At 40.0% G+C, this 17,804-nt stretch overlaps 1 protein-coding gene across 3 annotated transcripts; it reads left to right on the forward strand.

Moving 5' to 3' along the window:
* The first annotated feature begins 4,127 nt into the window (after positions 1–4,127).
* On the forward strand, positions 4,128–8,877 carry LOC124272242. Of its 3 annotated transcripts, none has more exons than XM_046707398.1 (6): positions 4,128–4,643; positions 4,689–4,823; positions 5,181–5,247; positions 5,938–6,092; positions 7,141–7,370; positions 8,578–8,877. In XM_046707398.1, exons 1-6 carry the CDS (start codon positions 4,479–4,481, stop codon positions 8,747–8,749), a joined length of 924 nt encoding a protein of 307 aa, XP_046563354.1. In that variant the 5' UTR covers positions 4,128–4,478; the 3' UTR covers positions 8,750–8,877. The 3 variants fall into 3 exon arrangements, with proteins under 3 accessions (XP_046563354.1, XP_046563355.1, XP_046563353.1); XM_046707399.1 differs by having other exon boundaries at positions 4,128–4,597; positions 4,679–4,823; XM_046707397.1 differs by having other exon boundaries at positions 4,128–4,823.
* The last annotated feature ends 8,927 nt before the right edge of the window (positions 8,878–17,804 follow it).

Below are 17,804 nucleotides of genomic sequence, written 5' to 3' on the forward strand. Positions count from 1 at the left end.
CTGACGGGCATCAATATGGGACGTTAGTGTTACCCTAGGCACGTTTAGGAGGGCGCTAGGGGGACTACATGGGATGTTTTGTGGACCGAGATTCAAGCGACTGTGTTGTTTAAGTGAATGTCTGAAACTAGAAAATGTCCACCATTTTTAATCCATCTGCAATTCGAAATCGGTCTTGAATGATTTTGTTTACCTTGGTAAATAAATTAATTAAAACGGCTCTGATACATATTGTTGACACTGTAGCCTTGTTCTTTCAATGTTTAGTGATGATTACATAAAACAAGTATGTCCTGTAGGAATAGAACTAGTTTATGATTTTAAACAATGGGAAGCCACACTCCTTGTGGAAACCTCTTTACAATCGATACTTACCTTCAGGAGTATTTTATGTGGTAGTTTTGTAACAATAATTTCAATTTCAAATTTGTATATAATTTTGTATGATTTTTTCAGACCCAACTTAAACTTGTCAGAGGTAGTTTGTTTTGAAAACTGCTGGTCACAAGACTATTTGACACAAAGTGGCAACAAAACCGTCCCTGGTTGAGGTGTTCAGAAGGAACCAGAGAAGATGGCAAAAAGAAAAGCATGGTGTTTTGTTCCCTATGCTCTAAATGGAACATAAAGGGCAGAAATGGATCTCAGGTTGGATGTGAGACTTGATAAAGACTCCCTTCATGAAAATTCTCATATGCATTAAGACGCAGTCGTGATGTAAAAGGATGCTAAAGTGCCCATTGAGAATATTTTCTCAAAGTACACAGGAAAATGACGCACTGGAGGATGCGCAGAAAGTACTGCTCTTCCTTATCAAGCATAACCTGCCACACAACCTTATATCGTCCACTTGTCGACTTGTGTATAGAACTTGTAGCATCAAATTTGGCAAAATGCATCACACATTGAAGACAAGTCAGTTCAGGAATTTATAGAGTGCCAAGCTGAAGTTGTTGAAGAAGATATCAGTTCATTCTGACGAATGGCTGCGTACACAGATGTCTCGACCAGAAAACATCTATCAGTTGCTGGACGTAATGTTGAGAATGGATAGTCAAAGCTTGCACTTCTACAGAATCCTGAAATACCACATGGAGCAGCAGATACGATAGTGAAGAGTGTTAAATACTATGTGGAGAGGGCCAATCTGGACCAGAAGAAGATGCCATGATTTGCAAGTGATGGACAGTCATGACAGGGAAAAAAGAATGGTGTTGTGACACAGCTAAGGAAAACTAACTCAGCTTTGATAGATGTGAACTGTGTTAATCACAGGCTTGCCATTAGTTCAGCATTAAAGTCTGTCACACTCACTGAAAGTGTGAACTGCTGATGGGACTGTTGAAGTACTACCATTACAGCACATGTCAGATGAACCAAATAGATTGTCCAACTACAATTAAGAAGGTTGTTCATACCCGGGTGCTCAGTCATGAGAGAGCTGTTCATGCAGTAGGCAGTTCTACCCATCAATCCTTGCTGACTGAGAGAATGCTGTAGGCATGGCGAATGATGGGAGGACTGGGGATAAGCGGAGCATCACTGCTGAAGGACTCTACAGGCAGCTCAAGTCTTATGGCAGACTGTACACTATTCTCTTGCGTGCTCTCTGTTATCTGAACTACCAAGTTGTTCGAGAGAAGGGATTTGGATCTGAGTGTTTTGGAACCACAAATATAAAGTAGCAATGCAGCTTTGAGAAAAATGAATGACAAGCCAGGCCATTGATCATTGATCAGCTTGCTGACCTGTACAACATGGAGAAGACTGAGAGCAGGCGGTCAGATATCAAGTCTTCAAAGGACATCTTCCTGGACAGCCTGATACAGAACATGGAAGAGAGGCTACAGGTCTGTAAATAATCGAGTCTGGACCAGACAATCCAGTGATTAGCAACAATGAGCATCGATCTACACAATTGGGATACGATGACATGTTGACGTCCACATCAATCGCCTGACCACCCAATCCCGTTAGTCGCCTCTTACGACAAGCATGGGTTGCTGAAGATCAAATATAACCCTGATCGTCAGGGGTTGTCAAGAGTGTCCTTGACAAAGGTATATGAACAAAGGTATAAGAACATAACGTCACATCATAATATGGTAAAGAAGTTGTCATCCTTAAAGCAACCCAACTTTATGAAGCGGTGTCAGTTGGAATAACTCAACACGGTTGCTGGTCACCTAACCTTTGGAATGTAAGACACTGGGTTTTCTCTCAGACGCACGTAAAGACCTGAACAGAGACAGCAATCTACTTTGTAACATTTACGCTTTTTCAATTAGTTATACTTTATCTTTGCATCATAAATGATGTCGATGTCACTTTGTACATCCCTGATATCTTGGTATTTATTGTATTCATTTGCATTTATTTGTCTCTTGTAACACCCTTGGTGGGTTTTTGAGAAGAAAGAAAGATAACTGTCGCTTTTATTTACACCGTGTCACCGCGTCAAGCAGTAGTTATTTTAGCGTTTGTTAAATAAACAGCCCACATGGACTGTACAATTCCTCGCTTTTGCATTGATTGCATTAACAGAAGTTTCGTAATATTTCAGTGTTTGTTTGACACAAACAACTGTTGTTCTATGTCAGATGTCTGTTGCGAGAACAACTGCAGAAAAATTTGACAAAGTTGGACACCTTCGTCATATGATTTGAAAACAGTTATAAGAAAATCCCCCCAAACCCCCAAAACAAACACACACATCCCGGTCTTACATAACGTATTTTTTTACTCATATAGATTATTGTTGATATGCACATATGCAAAGCGCCTAATCGACACCCAAAACTCGTTGTATTATTACCCGAGACAATGGGTCATTGTCCGCTATATTGTCATTCTCAGCTCCCCGAGGAAAATTCAAACCGAGTTGCCTGTGAACCGACTACGGACCTGTCAATACAGTGATTGATATCATGAACATGTATCTACGTATTTGGATACGGTTTTTACATCATTAAATGTACAACGCGGTCTTGTGATTATATGAATTTCCTGACGTAACGTCTCCGGTGTTGTCAGGGATGTGTTGTTGCATTCGTTTGATGTATTAAAAAAAATCTTGTTTGCCAAATCATTAAAATCGATTATATACGAATCGATCAAGAGTCATAATATGTCTTAATAGGACTTTACACAATAGTGTTACCACAAAAATAAAACACCTTTGAAAACTGGTGTGCGCAGAGATTATTTAAACGTTGTAAATGCAAACTTTTGTCGTTCTGTGATTTTTTTTATTGGTATCAATGGCGTTAATGTGGAGATTATTGGCTGTTTGTGTTGTAATGTTTGTTCCTAATTTCAGCTAAATAATAATCGGAGGGAACCATAACCATAACACCCACTTTTGAAATGAGGCTATACCGAATGTGATAGCACATGTTCCTGTGCAATGAGTTCTGAGCGCACATTGGGTGGCGTGAAGTAAAGGTGCTTGCGGAAAGTAATGAGGTGGAATATTGCCGAGTGCTGACGTTAAACAAACAAACAAACAAACAAACAAACACTTAACCAATTATGTTTACACCAAAATACCCAGTCACCGATTATGCTTTACAAACTGTGAAGGAACGAGTGATGGTGAAATAGACAAAAAGTTAACGACTAATTCAATATTTAATGTTGATTTTGATAGTAACAGTTCCTTGGTCGATCTCGAAACAGCTGATTCAATGTCTTTCGTGAAATGAATGAAATGATTGGTCAGAAAGTCGCTGACGTAGGCCTTATTTTACCATGTTGACAAAAACGTTGGCGACGCATTGCTAACATCAAATTGTGTCTCACCAAACATAGAAAGGTCAGTGGTTAGCCCTCTGTTCAAACACGAATTGTTGGCACGGCGTTCCTGGGGCAGAGATTCAATACAGTCCAGGTTGCAAACGTAATGATTTACATATACACACACACGTAAACGACAAGCCTCCCAAGCTCATGCAGCAGATTAGTGACTTCATGCTAACTAGCCTCTACAAATATTGAAAAATGCATCCTTTTCCGTAATAGGCACACCTGTTTTTCTAGTCAACCAATGGAGTAATATTTCCTCAACATTGTTTAACTTCCCCTTCCACTTGTATAAATTCAGTGAAAAATTGTTCATCAGCCTCTTTGATCCTTTCGAGATTTTAAGAGCTGTTCGGGAAAAGTTGCCAAGATGAAGCTGATCGTCCTTGTTCTGTTGGTTGTCGTCTGCTTTGGAGCATCTTCAGGTTTCTACGGAGGTGGAATCAGAAGACAAACCACAACGCCAAGTGAAGATCTGAATGATGCTCTTTGGTGGATGAAGAAAGGAGATGCCAATGGTAATACTGGCGACAATGGTAATACAGATGACGGGAATGACAATGGAGACGACGATAACAACGACGATGATGCTGATGATACCGATGGTGGTCAAGTGAGTGGGGGTAATCAAGGTGGACCGACCGGCAGGCAGACTGGTAAAGGAAACAAAGGTAACAATGGAAGAAACAACAATGGCGGGGTTAAGAAAAATAATGGCGGAAGAAACAACGGAAGGAACAATAATGGAAGAAACAATGGCAAGAACAACGGAAGAAGAAACAATGGAGGAAGAAATAATGGAAGAAACAATGGCAGGAACAACAATGGAAGAAGAAACAACGGAAGAAACAATAATGGAAGAAACAATGGCAGGAACAACAATGGAGGAAGAAACAACGGAAGAAACCCCAATGGAGGAAGAAACAACAATGGTGGAAGAAACAACAATGGTGGAAACAACGGCCAAAACGGGTACAATTACAATGGAAGCGGCACTAACGGAAGAATCGACAGTACCACAGGTAGTTGTTCCCATGGTAACCCTTTGTAATAGATGGTATACATGTCAGTTTGATTGGCACATTATTTTATCATGAGGGACAATACGTACATCATTGCTTATGATTTAAAGCCATGGGCGTAATTATTAATAGCTGTTGGCCTGATAATTCTTTTATGCTTTGGTTTTAACTTCTATGTGCAGATTACAGGCTTACATTAAATACACGTTTACCAATATCCAGTTTTAGGAAGACATTTTTACCTGGATTGAATACTCAGTCGACATATTGAACATATTTGCCATTTGAAACTTATTTAACAAAAGGACCGATGGGTGTTATATTGATCTTCAACCATGTTTTTTTTTAAATTTACAGCAGCTCGCACCACCCCTTACCACACCCCCAACCACTACTACACCCTCAACCACTACCACTGCCTTCGGTAAGAAAAACTAGTTTCTTTTTACTTCTATATGAGAGCAGTGCCTGCACGACTTATTGTCTACATACATTTTACAGTTTATTTGTTTCTGTTTTATTGCAATCAGACAATCGTTCTTAAAGATTGATAGCGATTCATAAACAATTATCATTTGCACAGTCGGAATCGTACAGTATACTCAAGTTCTATTGGCGATCACAGAAAGTATTGCTCTTTAGATCTCAGGATTTTTAAAAAGAGTCAAGCTGTTAATCAAAACAATTCTACTACATCGTACATAATATGTATCTCAGATATGTCTCCTCCCCATGTATTAATCTATTTGTGAATATTACCCATCATTTAGGTAAGTCAAAGAGTCTTATTTTTACCGTTAGATACTAGCTTTAAATTATATATCTGTGCTACTCAGGTTATATTACTGTCCCTTGATGGCAGGCTCTATATAGTCTGAATTATTTGTTCAAAAGTAGTACTAATACTACTGTCACAATATGGCTGAAATATTGCCGTCGTGATTTTATATTTTAACTCACTCACACACATACAGCGATCAGGTACTTGGGTTCATAAAGGGAAGTTAGCGATCCCAAGTTTACGATTTGAAAGAGGACAATTTTACTGGAAGGGAGATTTGATGTATGTTCGTAATCCCATGTTTCTCATCCTTCTCCTCTCATCACAATGCAGACCTGTGCGGGAATTTGGCCGACAGCGGTTCCTGCAGCTTCTACACCCACCCACTGTGTCTGCAGAAAGGGTTGAACACCTGCCGTCCACTCCCAGTCCTTGCAGAGAAGATCTGCACCCAGTCCGTCATCAGAGAGCCCGAGTTTGATAACGTGGTAAATATGTGTTAAGTGTAAATTATACCACTCCAAAAGAGTTAAGTTAGTTTTTTGGTTTGCTGTTTAACACCGCACTCAGCAATATTCCACTTATATGGCGGCGTCTGTAAATAATCGAGTCTGGATCAGACAATCCAGTGATCAACATCATGAGCATCGATCTACACAGTTGGGATGCCATGACATGCGTCCCAAAATAGTAAAGGATCTCTTAAACACTGCAAAATACTACAGTTAGAAATTAGTAGTATTTAACTGTGGTAATGGGAAAGATCGGACGAACATTTTAGTCGTATACCTGACTTTCAAACTGTCCTAACCCGTGAAGATCCGGGTTAGAATTGGTCTTCAGCAATCGCTGCTTGTCGTAACAGGCGACTAACGTGACCGGTGGTCAGGCTTGCTGACTTGGTTGACACATGTCATCGTATCCCAAATGCGCAGATCGATGCTCATGTTGTTGATCACTGGATTGTGTGGTCCACACTCGATTATTTACAGATCTCCGTCATATAGTTGGAATATCGCTGTGTGAAATAGAAAAAACCAACAAAAACTGACAACAATCAGTGTATCACTGAGTTTGTTTCCTGCATTTTATAAAAATGATTGATGGTGCGATTTTCAGTGCCTCCAAAATAAGGTATCCGAAAATCAGTGAGGAGGGTTTAAGGCCTCTTTTTGTGAGTGGGTGGTTCGCCGCTTTTAGCAATATCACAGCGGCGTTGTTTGTAGTATTCCAGTTATATCAGCTTACCGTGCAGGCAATGTCGGTACTGATGCATGTATTAGACGATAATCGCTTCGGTGAAATCCATGAGCACGGACAAAGTGATAGCAAACCAAGACACAAAGTCAGGGCTTACCGGGACTCGAACCAACGATCATGCTTTTTGTTGAACCCAAGGGACGCAACTCTGCACATGTATTGTATCTTCTGTGACACCAGGGCCACGCATGTCAGATTGACTCTGGTAATCTTGTCCCTATAATTACTTAAGTTGTAAAGATGAAATAATGAAACTCTTTGCACTTTTACCTCAAGGGTCTCAGCTACATCCAAAACGTGAGAAAGTGCACGACCAAGAAACTGCTTCCATTTGTGAACTCTGATGAATGCGATGAGATCGACAAGCTGATCCTGAACGGACACACCAAGAACCCTGGATGCCTATTTCAGGACGGGGATTTCTGCGACGTTGCTGCCGACGCCCAAAACTGCGAAGCGCTGTACCACATCTTTGGTCTCAGTCACGCTGGCGAGCTTCAAGCCAAGTAAGATCATAGTCATTTTAATATTTAGTTTGTACCCGTTTTGTTTGTAAGTGCGTGAGGTTTTAGGCCGCTTTTACAACTAAACAAGAAATATCACACCAATAATGGGATTCACAAATTGTACCCATGTGGAGAATCGAACCCGGGTTTTCGGCGTGACGACCGAACGGTTTAACCAGCAGTTTTGTTGGCAATCGAAATGTTGAAGACTAAATTTGTTAGAACATTTTTTCTCCTTTATTTGTGCCTTTGATGGCGGTTGCAATGTTAATAATTGAAAAGAACAAAACATGTTTGTACCGTTTTGTTGGTTAAAGAGAAAATTGGTTAAAACATATTTTTCTCCAATTTATTTTCGTCATTGTCGGAAGGGGACACTGTTTCCCAAACAGCTGAGAAAGCAGTTCCATCTAGTCACATCAGGGTCGTACACTGATAGTGTAATCATTATCATCCAAACACAGTGTGTATTTATAAGGAATGATATCCTTTCTTTGGTACCATGAATTGATACACTTGAAGATTGTATAACTTGTCAGCCACGAGAGACGACGGGTACATACTGTCCACAAATAAAGCATCGCTCCTCACGCCAAATCACGGGTTCGATTTCCTACATGGATACAAAGCGTGTTGCGACATTTCTGGTGAAATCGCTGAGATATTGCCAAATGCGTCGTCAAACGTTTCTCTTTCAAAAAGAAAACTTTGAGCTATGATAACGTTTCCACCCCAACATCAATTGTGGCCTTAGATGAAGTTAGTGAGTACGGTTTTACGCCGTATTTGGGTAATAATCGGACAACATCACGATTGGGGAACAGCTGAAAAAGGTTTCACATATCCATATAAGAAATCGAAACCGTTGTGCGAATCTTGTAACCACTTGGTTACACCCATGAACATTTCATAACAGATAAACCCGCGACGATCCTGGTTAGAATTGGTCTTCAGTAACCCATGCTTGTCGTTAAAGGCAACTAACGGGATTGGGTGGTCAGGCTCGCTGACTTCTTTCACTCATGCCAACGTATCCCAATTGCGTAGATCAATGCTCATGATGTTGATCACTTGATTGTCTGGTCCAGACTCAGTTATTTACAGACCTCCCCCAATGTAGCTGGAATATTGCTGAGTGCTGCGTTAAAAACAACAAACAAACAAACAAACAAGTTTGGTAACTGATACTTGGTTCTAATTATTACAGACTGTTCACCACCTTCAACTCTTTGATCACGAACTGCGACAGCAACACCCAGGCGATCTTCAACGCCAACTTTGTCCTGAAGGTCCTCAACAGCCAGACTACCACTACTACCACTACAACCACTACAACCACTCCCATGATGAGGATGATGGGTGGATTTGGTGGTGACTAGATGGCCGTACGCTGGTCGGAAATCGTGAAGACACAGAGATTACAACCGATGAAGTATCACCGAGATTGCGATACGTGGTTGTGTAATCGTGACTTTGAAAGAGGAATAAAGGGTTGTATTTCATGAAATTATATGGGTTTTTTTCATTTGATGTTCAATATTCACAAATAGTGAGTGAGTGAGTTTAATTTTACGCCGCACTCAGCAATATTCCAGCTATATGGCGGTCTGTAAATAATCGAGTCTGGACCAGACAATCCAGTCATCAACAACATGAGCGTCGATCTACGTAATTGGGAACCGATAACATGTGTCAACCACATCAGCGAGCCTTACCACCCGATCCCGTTAGTCGCCTCTTACGACAAGCCTGGGTTGCTGAAGATCAATATTCTAACCCGGATCTTCACGGGTAACATTCACAATACTGTTTGACAAGGGGGACAACTCCGAAAGTCAACTTATTCCAACAGTTTCAGTCTGTGCTGTCTGCAGGGGCCAGTGGATCATGAACTTTTTATGAAGTTTTCAAAGAGCGACATACATAAAACGTCTCAATTAAATTCTGAAAACCCCAAAGTCCAGAACCTCTCCGCCTTGTGACCAGTTTCTGGCAAAGGATTTGACAAAATTCAACATGCAGTTATCATGAATGTATACCAAGGATGAATTTTTTTTCGAAAACTCAAAATTTAAACTCGCTCGCTTATGTTTACTTTTGCTCTAAATACATGTTTGTTCATGTTTTTGGGGTTGTGAATAAATGAAAGTATATATATGTTTATAAGTATCATGAAACAAAATGTAAGTCTTTTGACTTAATTCGGCTAATTTAGAACGTTAATCAGAAACTCGAACATGGGTGAAAACATTTACTTTAACTCAAAACGCAATAATAAATGTCAGTTCACAATAGGGGAAACAGTTTGATCCACCAGCGAGCTAAACGTCATTTCAAAATTCATTTGGTTTGTTTTGCAAAGAACATATATCAATGTCCGTAACTATCCTAAAACTCATTCTGCGTGTTATGAAAGCACAATGCGAATTGCTTCATTTTATCCTTACGACCAAGGTTCATTGAAATAAAATGAAAATAAATCACTGTAAATGAAAACGATTGGAGAGTGAGTGAGTGAGTGAGTGAGTGAGCTAGTTAATATTCATCCTCACATACCTTGACGAGAACCAATTTAACATTGACAGTGAGTGAGTGAGTTTAGTTTTACGCCGCACTCCCAGCAATATCCCAGCTATATGGCGGCGGTCTGTAAATAATCGAGTCTGGACCAGACAATCCAGTGATCAACAGCATGAGCATCGATCTACGCAATTGGGAACCGATGACATGTGTCAACCAAGTCAGCGAAACGGACCACCCGATCCCGTTAGTCGCCTCTTACGACAAGCATAGTCGCCTTTTATGGCAAGCACATAGGTTGCTGGAGACCTATTCTACCCCGGATCTTCACGGGTCCTTAACATTGATAAGGAATAAATGTATATTATAAAATCTGTCGTCAAGGGACAGTAAAACAACCAGAGTATCAGATTAATCAGTGTAATAACACTACTCGGACAATACACAATATACAGAACAAGCTATAGTGCACCAGCAACTGAAGGCAGATCACCATGGGGACTTACAGTACTTTTGCTACCTGCAAGAACCCTAGATGGACTCACATGGTCCCTTCATACGTTGACGATTGTGCTCAAATGTACTAAATAATTTAGTAAATTTGAGCACAATCGTCAACGTATAAAGAGACCATGTGAGTCCATCTAGGGTAATTCAGTAAATTTGAGCACAATCGTCAACGTATGAAGGGACCATGTGAGTCCATCGAGGGTTCTTACATAAATAATTTATTTAATTTGAGCACAATCGTCAACGTATGAAGGGACCATGTGAGTCCATCTAGGGTTCTTGCATAAATAATTTAGTAAATTTGAGCACAATCGTCAACGTATGAAGGGACCATGTGAGTCCATCTAGGGTTCTTGCATAAATAATTTAGTAAATTTGAGCACAATCGTCAACGTATGAAGGGACCATGTGAGTCCATCTAGGGTTCTTGCAGGTAGCAAAAGAACTGTAAGTCCCCATGGTGATCTAGCCACCACTGAAACCTAGTGCTTCTAAATTTACTTCGAATGTTTTGGGACTTACGTACCCGTCAGGGGGACAGTGATTCTACTCTACTTCAAGACCATTTAAAGGTGAAAATGATTATTAATGAAACAACTGGCTCGAACATATATAACTATATTTAAAATGACGGCATTTGACATGTTAAAAGTTGAAATGCAACATAAACATACACACAATAGCTAAATTGAAAGGCATATCGTGCTAAACAAGGTTTTCCAGAGCATACATGTCAATGTCTATTGTTGTTTCTTGGATTCCTATCTTAGTAAACAGGGCTGTCCAATCACACATATATAAATATAAATATATTTACACACTAGTTGTACATAACAAATAACTTAAGGCACATACGATAATCTAACAAAAGATCAAATTTCAACATTATTCATGTGCATATCTTGGTATCTAAGGCTTTGAATGCCTCACCTACATAAACAACAATGTGTTTACACTCTAATTTCACATGTCAAAGAAAGTTTTATACAAATAACAAAACATTTGGTCCTGATAAGGTGAGTCACCCCAAACAGGATTCCAATTGGTCAGTTCAACATCTCATAAAACAATCAATTCGAGATTTCCTAAGAATGTAAGATATTTGGCACATTATGCGCAATCAGTTTCATCAAACTGGTTTAAACATATTTATTTCCAAAAGTGGAACCGGATTGGTAATCAAGCAGTATGTTGCTTATCTGAATACCGCTTCGGGATAAAAATAACGTGTAAATATAACAATCATGAAGAGAAAAACATGTAATTAACAAACAAACAAACAAACAATACCTTTCTGCTTATAGTGGAGCGGCTAAGCAGATAAAATGTGCATTTAATGATAAAAGCATGAAACGTTGCACATTTATAGACTGATGCCTAGTGAACATTTTAGGATATGGAGGCACTTAAAATAATTTCATTTTGCGCATGCGCAGTAGATAGATAATATTTTGCCTTTTCTGGCGCTTGTTATAGCTTTGGGGCTGCCATCAATACACTAATTTGTCTCAAAAAATACAGACCTGAAATATTGGTTAAACATCTTAAATATATAGAAGGGTCAGTGTTATGAACACTGACCCTCGCACCAGCAGAGTCCAGTGCATGTAAATGAGGACTGTTTGCACTTGCTGCGGATGTTCTACAGCCACAGGAGACCAACTCCTGGCAAGATGTTGGTGCTTGGTGTAGTGTTGTCTAGTAGGGAACATACTGTCCACTTTACTTCTGTATCCAGCCCTACTTAGTTGGAGTGTACAGGCTGTGGAAGAAGTGACTGACCCCATATATGACCTGCCTGGTAAGCTGCTCTTTTGACATGTTGAACAAGAGCTGCATGTGTTGGTGGGATGGCATGAATTGAGTTTTTCCTCGAAAATAGTCCCTTTCTGGCTGGATCAACATTCGTGTCAAGGCTGGTCCTTTCATACATCAATACGATGATCTTCTCAATGATTTTCATAACATCATCTGTGATGCTTCTTGGAGCACTAGACAGAGCAATTAAAGCCTGCGTCACCTCTGGAAAGATTTCCCGTGTAGTCCAGGCTGTCTTCTTACCGTGTCTTGAAAAGCTGATACAGTTACCGTGTCTTGCAGAAGCTGATACAGTTACCGTGTCTTGCAGAAGCTGATACAGTTACCGTGTCTTGCAGAAGCTGATACAGTTACCGTGTATTGCAGAAGCTGATACAGTTACCGTGTATTGCAGAAGCTGATACAGTTACCGCGTATTGCAGAAGCTGATACAGTTACCGTGTCTTGCAGAAGCGGATACAGTTACCGTGTCTTGCAGAAGCTGATACAGTTACCGTGTCTTGCAGAAGCTGATACAGTTACCGTGTCTTGCAGAAGCTGATACAGTTACCGTGTCTTGCAGAAGCGGATACAGTTACCGTGTCTTGCAGAAGCTGATACAGTTACCGTGTCTTGCAGAAGCTGATACAGTTACCGTGTCTTGCAGAAGCTGATACAGTATCACATCCTGTCAGAGCTTGAAACATCGGAAGAGCATGCGATTTCTGAGGTCCCACACATGCCTTGATTTCATGAGCTGCCAAGTAACGAACAGTTCGGGATGAATTGGCAAGAAAATCTGGGAAACCATGACTGCAAGCATGACAGCATCTGTATCTACTGTTCGTATCACAATCCTATCATGGCCATGTTTAGCAGCATGAGCAATATGGAGCATTATGCGAATATCAGTTTCTTCGTGGTTGCAAGGAACAATGGAAGACAAATCAGGTTGTTGAGGAACACAAAGTACCTCTTCTCCTTGTGTCTCAATAATTTCCTTGTGCTGATCTTGGACAGACTGAATAAGGGCTTTTTCAAAAAGTGGAAAGGCTCCCCTTTGTTGCGATTGTCAGGTAAAAAGCTCTGCCAGTTAACTGTTATAGTAGCAGTACCAATTACATGTCTTTGGACGCCTGTACCCCGCTGAGCTCTAACAGTTGTTTTTAGACATTATATCTATTAGTGCCGGAAAGTACTAGTTAGTGCAAATCTGGCAAGGTCCGGGTTAGAATGAACCTTCAGTGACCCATGCTTGTCGTAAGAGGCGACTGACGGGATCGGGTGGTCAGGCTCGCTGACTTGGTTGACACATGTCATCAGTTCCTTATTGCGCAGATCGATGCTCATGTTGTTGATCACTGGATTGTCTGGTCCAGACTCGATTATTTACAGACCGCCGCCATATAGCTGGAATATTACTGAGTGCGGAGGTCGGAGGTCAGCACCTGACAAAAATCATTTAAGACTTGAGAAAAACAGGTAATCGCTCACGGAGGTCAATGCATTCCAATGACTATAAAATTCATTCCTGAGGTACAGAATCATCACATATTTTCTGTAGTCTGTCCGACAGATATAGATGTTACAGTGGTAAGTATTTGCCTCGTTTTTAGCACCCCAACATTCCTTTCTGTCTTCTTTCTGCTCCATGCAAATAATATCACTGGAGGTGCCGCATGACCACACCAGATCTGAAAGACAACCTGTATATTTACTATTTTGGACATAACCAAGGCGGAACATCTTAAACCAAGAGAGAAGTAAAACAGGGTGTTTTTGTTTGTTTGTTTGTTGTTGAACGCCGCACTCAGCAATATTCCAGCTATAAGTAACCTGGACCGGACAATCCAAAGGTCTACATCATGAGCATCGAACTGGGATACGATCAAATGAGTGAACCAAGTCAGCTAGTCTGACCACCCGATCCCGTTAGTCGCCTCTTACGACAGTTACCAATTCTAACCAGGATCGTCACGGGTTTATCTGTTATGAGATAACCAATGGGGTAGCCAAGTGGTTATAAGCTTCGAATATTATCAGGCCCTGGCGCCGTATTGGATACAACTTCTCCTTCTCCTCCTCCTCCTCATCATCATCATCATCACCGCCACCACCATCATCACCACCACCATCACCACCAACATCATCATCATCATCATCATCATCATCATAATCATCATCATCATCAACAACATAACACGTTTACATTATTGCCTCAGCGAACGGTCTTGTGTGCATTCCAATTACTTTCTGACCTCCCAGGCATCTTGTTAAGCAGTACACACGTCACCGTGTTGATTTCAGTCACTTACCGAATGCCTGAGAGGTGCATAACCATTAACCCTTCGTCAGTCAACACAGTGCGCATGGCCAGCCTCGTTCCCACATTGTGCCCAAAAAAGTCATTGACCTTCTAACTCTTGATTATACAAATAGCGTTGGGCGAAATCACGGGTAAATGTTGCATGGAATGTTTTCTTTTGCCTGCAAATACCGGCTACCACATGACACTTGAGAACGTCTGTTTATGACCCATTCGTTAATGCTGCATAGAATGGTCTAGATATATTTGTTGGCTGTATTTTTAATTAATTAGAGAGGGATATATATCAAAATATCAATGAAATGTGAATTTTAACCTGGAGGACCCCCCAAAAAAGTGTACGACGCTTGCTGTTTATGTAATTGAAAAGTGAAAGAAGTTTTGTTGAACTGTTTGACAAATGTAACTATTTAACCACCACAGATTCCTGCAACAGTTTGTAACACGTAATCTGTCATTGCGTACTTTTCAAGATTGTTTCAGTGGAAACTTAGTTAAAAAATGGATTGCAACAGCATGGGCCCTTAAACATTTGAAATATTTTAATTCTATTGATTTTGAAGATAACCCGGGAGACCCTTCAACAGTTGTGCATAAAGCATTTTTAAATGTTTTCAACCAAATTTTAAAAATATATCCATATAGAGTCCGAAGTACGCCGTTGCAGTTCATTTTACAATAAAGCATGCCCAGCTTTAAATGTTTTCAAGTGGATATCAAACCTAACTTAGAGGTATAGTTTCATTTGCTCCTGGTTTTAAACACATTAAATCTGGGCTAAAAATATTCACTGACGATGCGTTTCAGTTATGTTCAGTGCGATCTGGTGCTTATCATATCAACCACTGTTTTTTGTTTTGATTTGATTCGAATAATTATAGATCGACGTGATATGTTTGCATGTAGCTTAAATGCGGCATAATGCAACATTCAGTTGCTATTTGTCATATATAGCTGACGCAAATGACATGCCTCACCAATATGTGATAATCTTTTGTTTGGAGTGGGTGAGTTTAATTTTACGTCACACTCAGCAATATTCCAACAGAGACCATATATGGTCTCTGATTCCAGCTACATGGCGGCGGTCTGTAAATAATCGAGCCTGGACCAGTCAATCCAGTGATCAACATCATGAGCATCGATCTAGACGATGACATGTGTCAACCAGGTTAGCAAGCCTGACCACCCGATCCCGTTAGTCTCCTCTTTCGACAAGCAAGGGTTTACTGAAGATTAATTCAAACCCGGATCTTCACGGGCCAGTGGATGAGAGGGAGGGAGGGAGCGAGTCTAATGCCGGTTGTATACCAGCTATATCAAGGCCACTTACCGAAATGGAACTGTGATAGCAGAACTATCTTTTTAACCGTGTTACCTTTTAAACTGCCGGTTTATCCAAATAATTGTCTTCCGATTACAGGGAATAGATAGAGCTGTAAAAAGAATTATACCGAGGATTTTTTTTAATATAGGCGATATCCGAGCCGACACTAAGTTAGTCAGTATTTGCTCAGCATTTAACTCTTGACGTGCGCCTGTTTACTAGGGCATCACAAACTCCTCTCCTTTATCAAACAAGCCGCGTCAACACATTAATGATACGATCCAAAAAAATTAAGTGAACACAAAATTTTGGTACATTGTTAATTCCTGCTATGTACAGAGAAAATAAAGTTTTAACTTGTTGTGAGGGTGTGCATTTCCTGGTGTGTATTGTGGGGTAGATTGGTGCTGTGGGGTGGGTGGGGTTTGGATTGGGGGTGGGGTAATAAATATTGGCATGATACTAACGGATGACACCTTCCTTACTATACATCTGTGCATAAAATAAGCACCACCCTGTATTTTTACCAATTAATTTTGTCTGAAATGAAATTTAACATTAAAAAAACGAAAAAATCATTGCAATTACCATGTACCTTAATTAGGATAATTGCCTATATTTAAAACAGGTGTTTTTCTGTCCTAAAACAAATTACCTTATTTTGAAAAGTGAAAGTTATAATTGATTGTTGTGTGGCCTATAAATTCGTTATTTATTGTGAATGGATGAACGTCTGTAAAACTAAGATTGAGGAAAAGTTACAGGCAAACCAAGCTTACTTGATGTGTAAATGTCATCTTGGTATATAAGAGAATTGTTATTTTTAGTCAAAACATAATTTAATTGTGTAGTTTCAGCAGGAGAGGAACAGTTATTGTGGGTACAAATTCAGTCCCATCACATTTTAATCAACATGTTCTTTCATAAAGAATAGAACAGGTTATGGTATTTGTAAACTTGTCAGTGGATAAAGCTTGTTTAACTACAAGTTGATTAAATTGATGGCTATACCCTTATTTTTCTGTAGCATCACATCTTATTTTTAAAAAAAGGGTGCATCCTCGATAATCTCTATAATCACTATAATCGATAATCACTATAGTGGAGAGTGATCGTAATGTATACCCTGGAGATTATCGAGATTATCGAGATTATCCACTATATCACCGAAACCCTCTTTGTCTCTCGCACTCTCACCTCGCACTTTGTCACTCTCTCTAACTTTTAACAAGTTAAGACAATCGAAAGAGATTTAGTGAGTTTAGTTTTACTCCGCTTTTAGCAATATTCCAGCAATATCACAACAGGAGACACGAGGAATGAGCTTCACACATTGTACCCATGTGGGGACTCGAACCCGGGGTCTTCGGTGTGACGAACTATAGTGGAGAGTGATCGTAACATATACCCTGGAGATTATCGAGGATGAATAGGGTGGTTCTTAATTAATGCACGGGTGTATATATTATGATGCTGATGGTGTAAATCCCGGAGGAACTTCAGGCAGATGCTCTGTAAGTCCCCAATAAAGTGGTCAAGGTGTTGATGGAAGTCTGTGACCCGTACTTTAGTGTTATCGTGATACATATATTGATTCTGTGTTTTAGTGCTTGATGTGCTAAAACGTTTGGCAACAAGTTATCTTATATACTGCTAATAGTGTACCGCCCTGTAGCTGTGACCGGCATTTGTCTATGTAGCCTACTGTTATTAGGAGAGCAGTAGGCTAAGATTTAGAGTCGATTTAATGCCCCCATCTCTTGTATGGACATATTATAGCTCTTTGGAAAGCTTATTGTATGTAGATTATGATGTAGCATTATGTGGTGGTCAAAAGTGGTCCCATTTTCGAGAAATCGAGGCCACGTGACAGCACCCTGTTTTGCTTTGTTTATATTCAAATCAGAAATATGGAAAGTCAGTTGTTCTTTAATGATGAAATACAATGAAGAAT

The sequence above is a fragment of the Haliotis rubra genome, unplaced genomic scaffold (genome assembly GCF_003918875.1).
Source record: "Haliotis rubra isolate DU_JTF1 unplaced genomic scaffold, ASM391887v1 Scf168, whole genome shotgun sequence".
NCBI classification, from domain to species: domain Eukaryota; kingdom Metazoa; phylum Mollusca; class Gastropoda; order Lepetellida; family Haliotidae; genus Haliotis; species Haliotis rubra.

Coding starts and splice junctions, on each gene's coding strand:
- LOC124272242 (XM_046707397.1), top strand. CDS start 4,479: ATGGAAGAAACAACAATGGCGGGGTTAAGAAAAATAATGGCGGAAGAA. Junction 6,093..7,140: donor AGCCCGAGTTTGATAACGTG/GTAAATATGTGT, acceptor TTTTACCTCAAG/GGTCTCAGCTACATCCAAAA. Junction 7,371..8,577: donor GCTGGCGAGCTTCAAGCCAA/GTAAGATCATAG, acceptor TAATTATTACAG/ACTGTTCACCACCTTCAACT.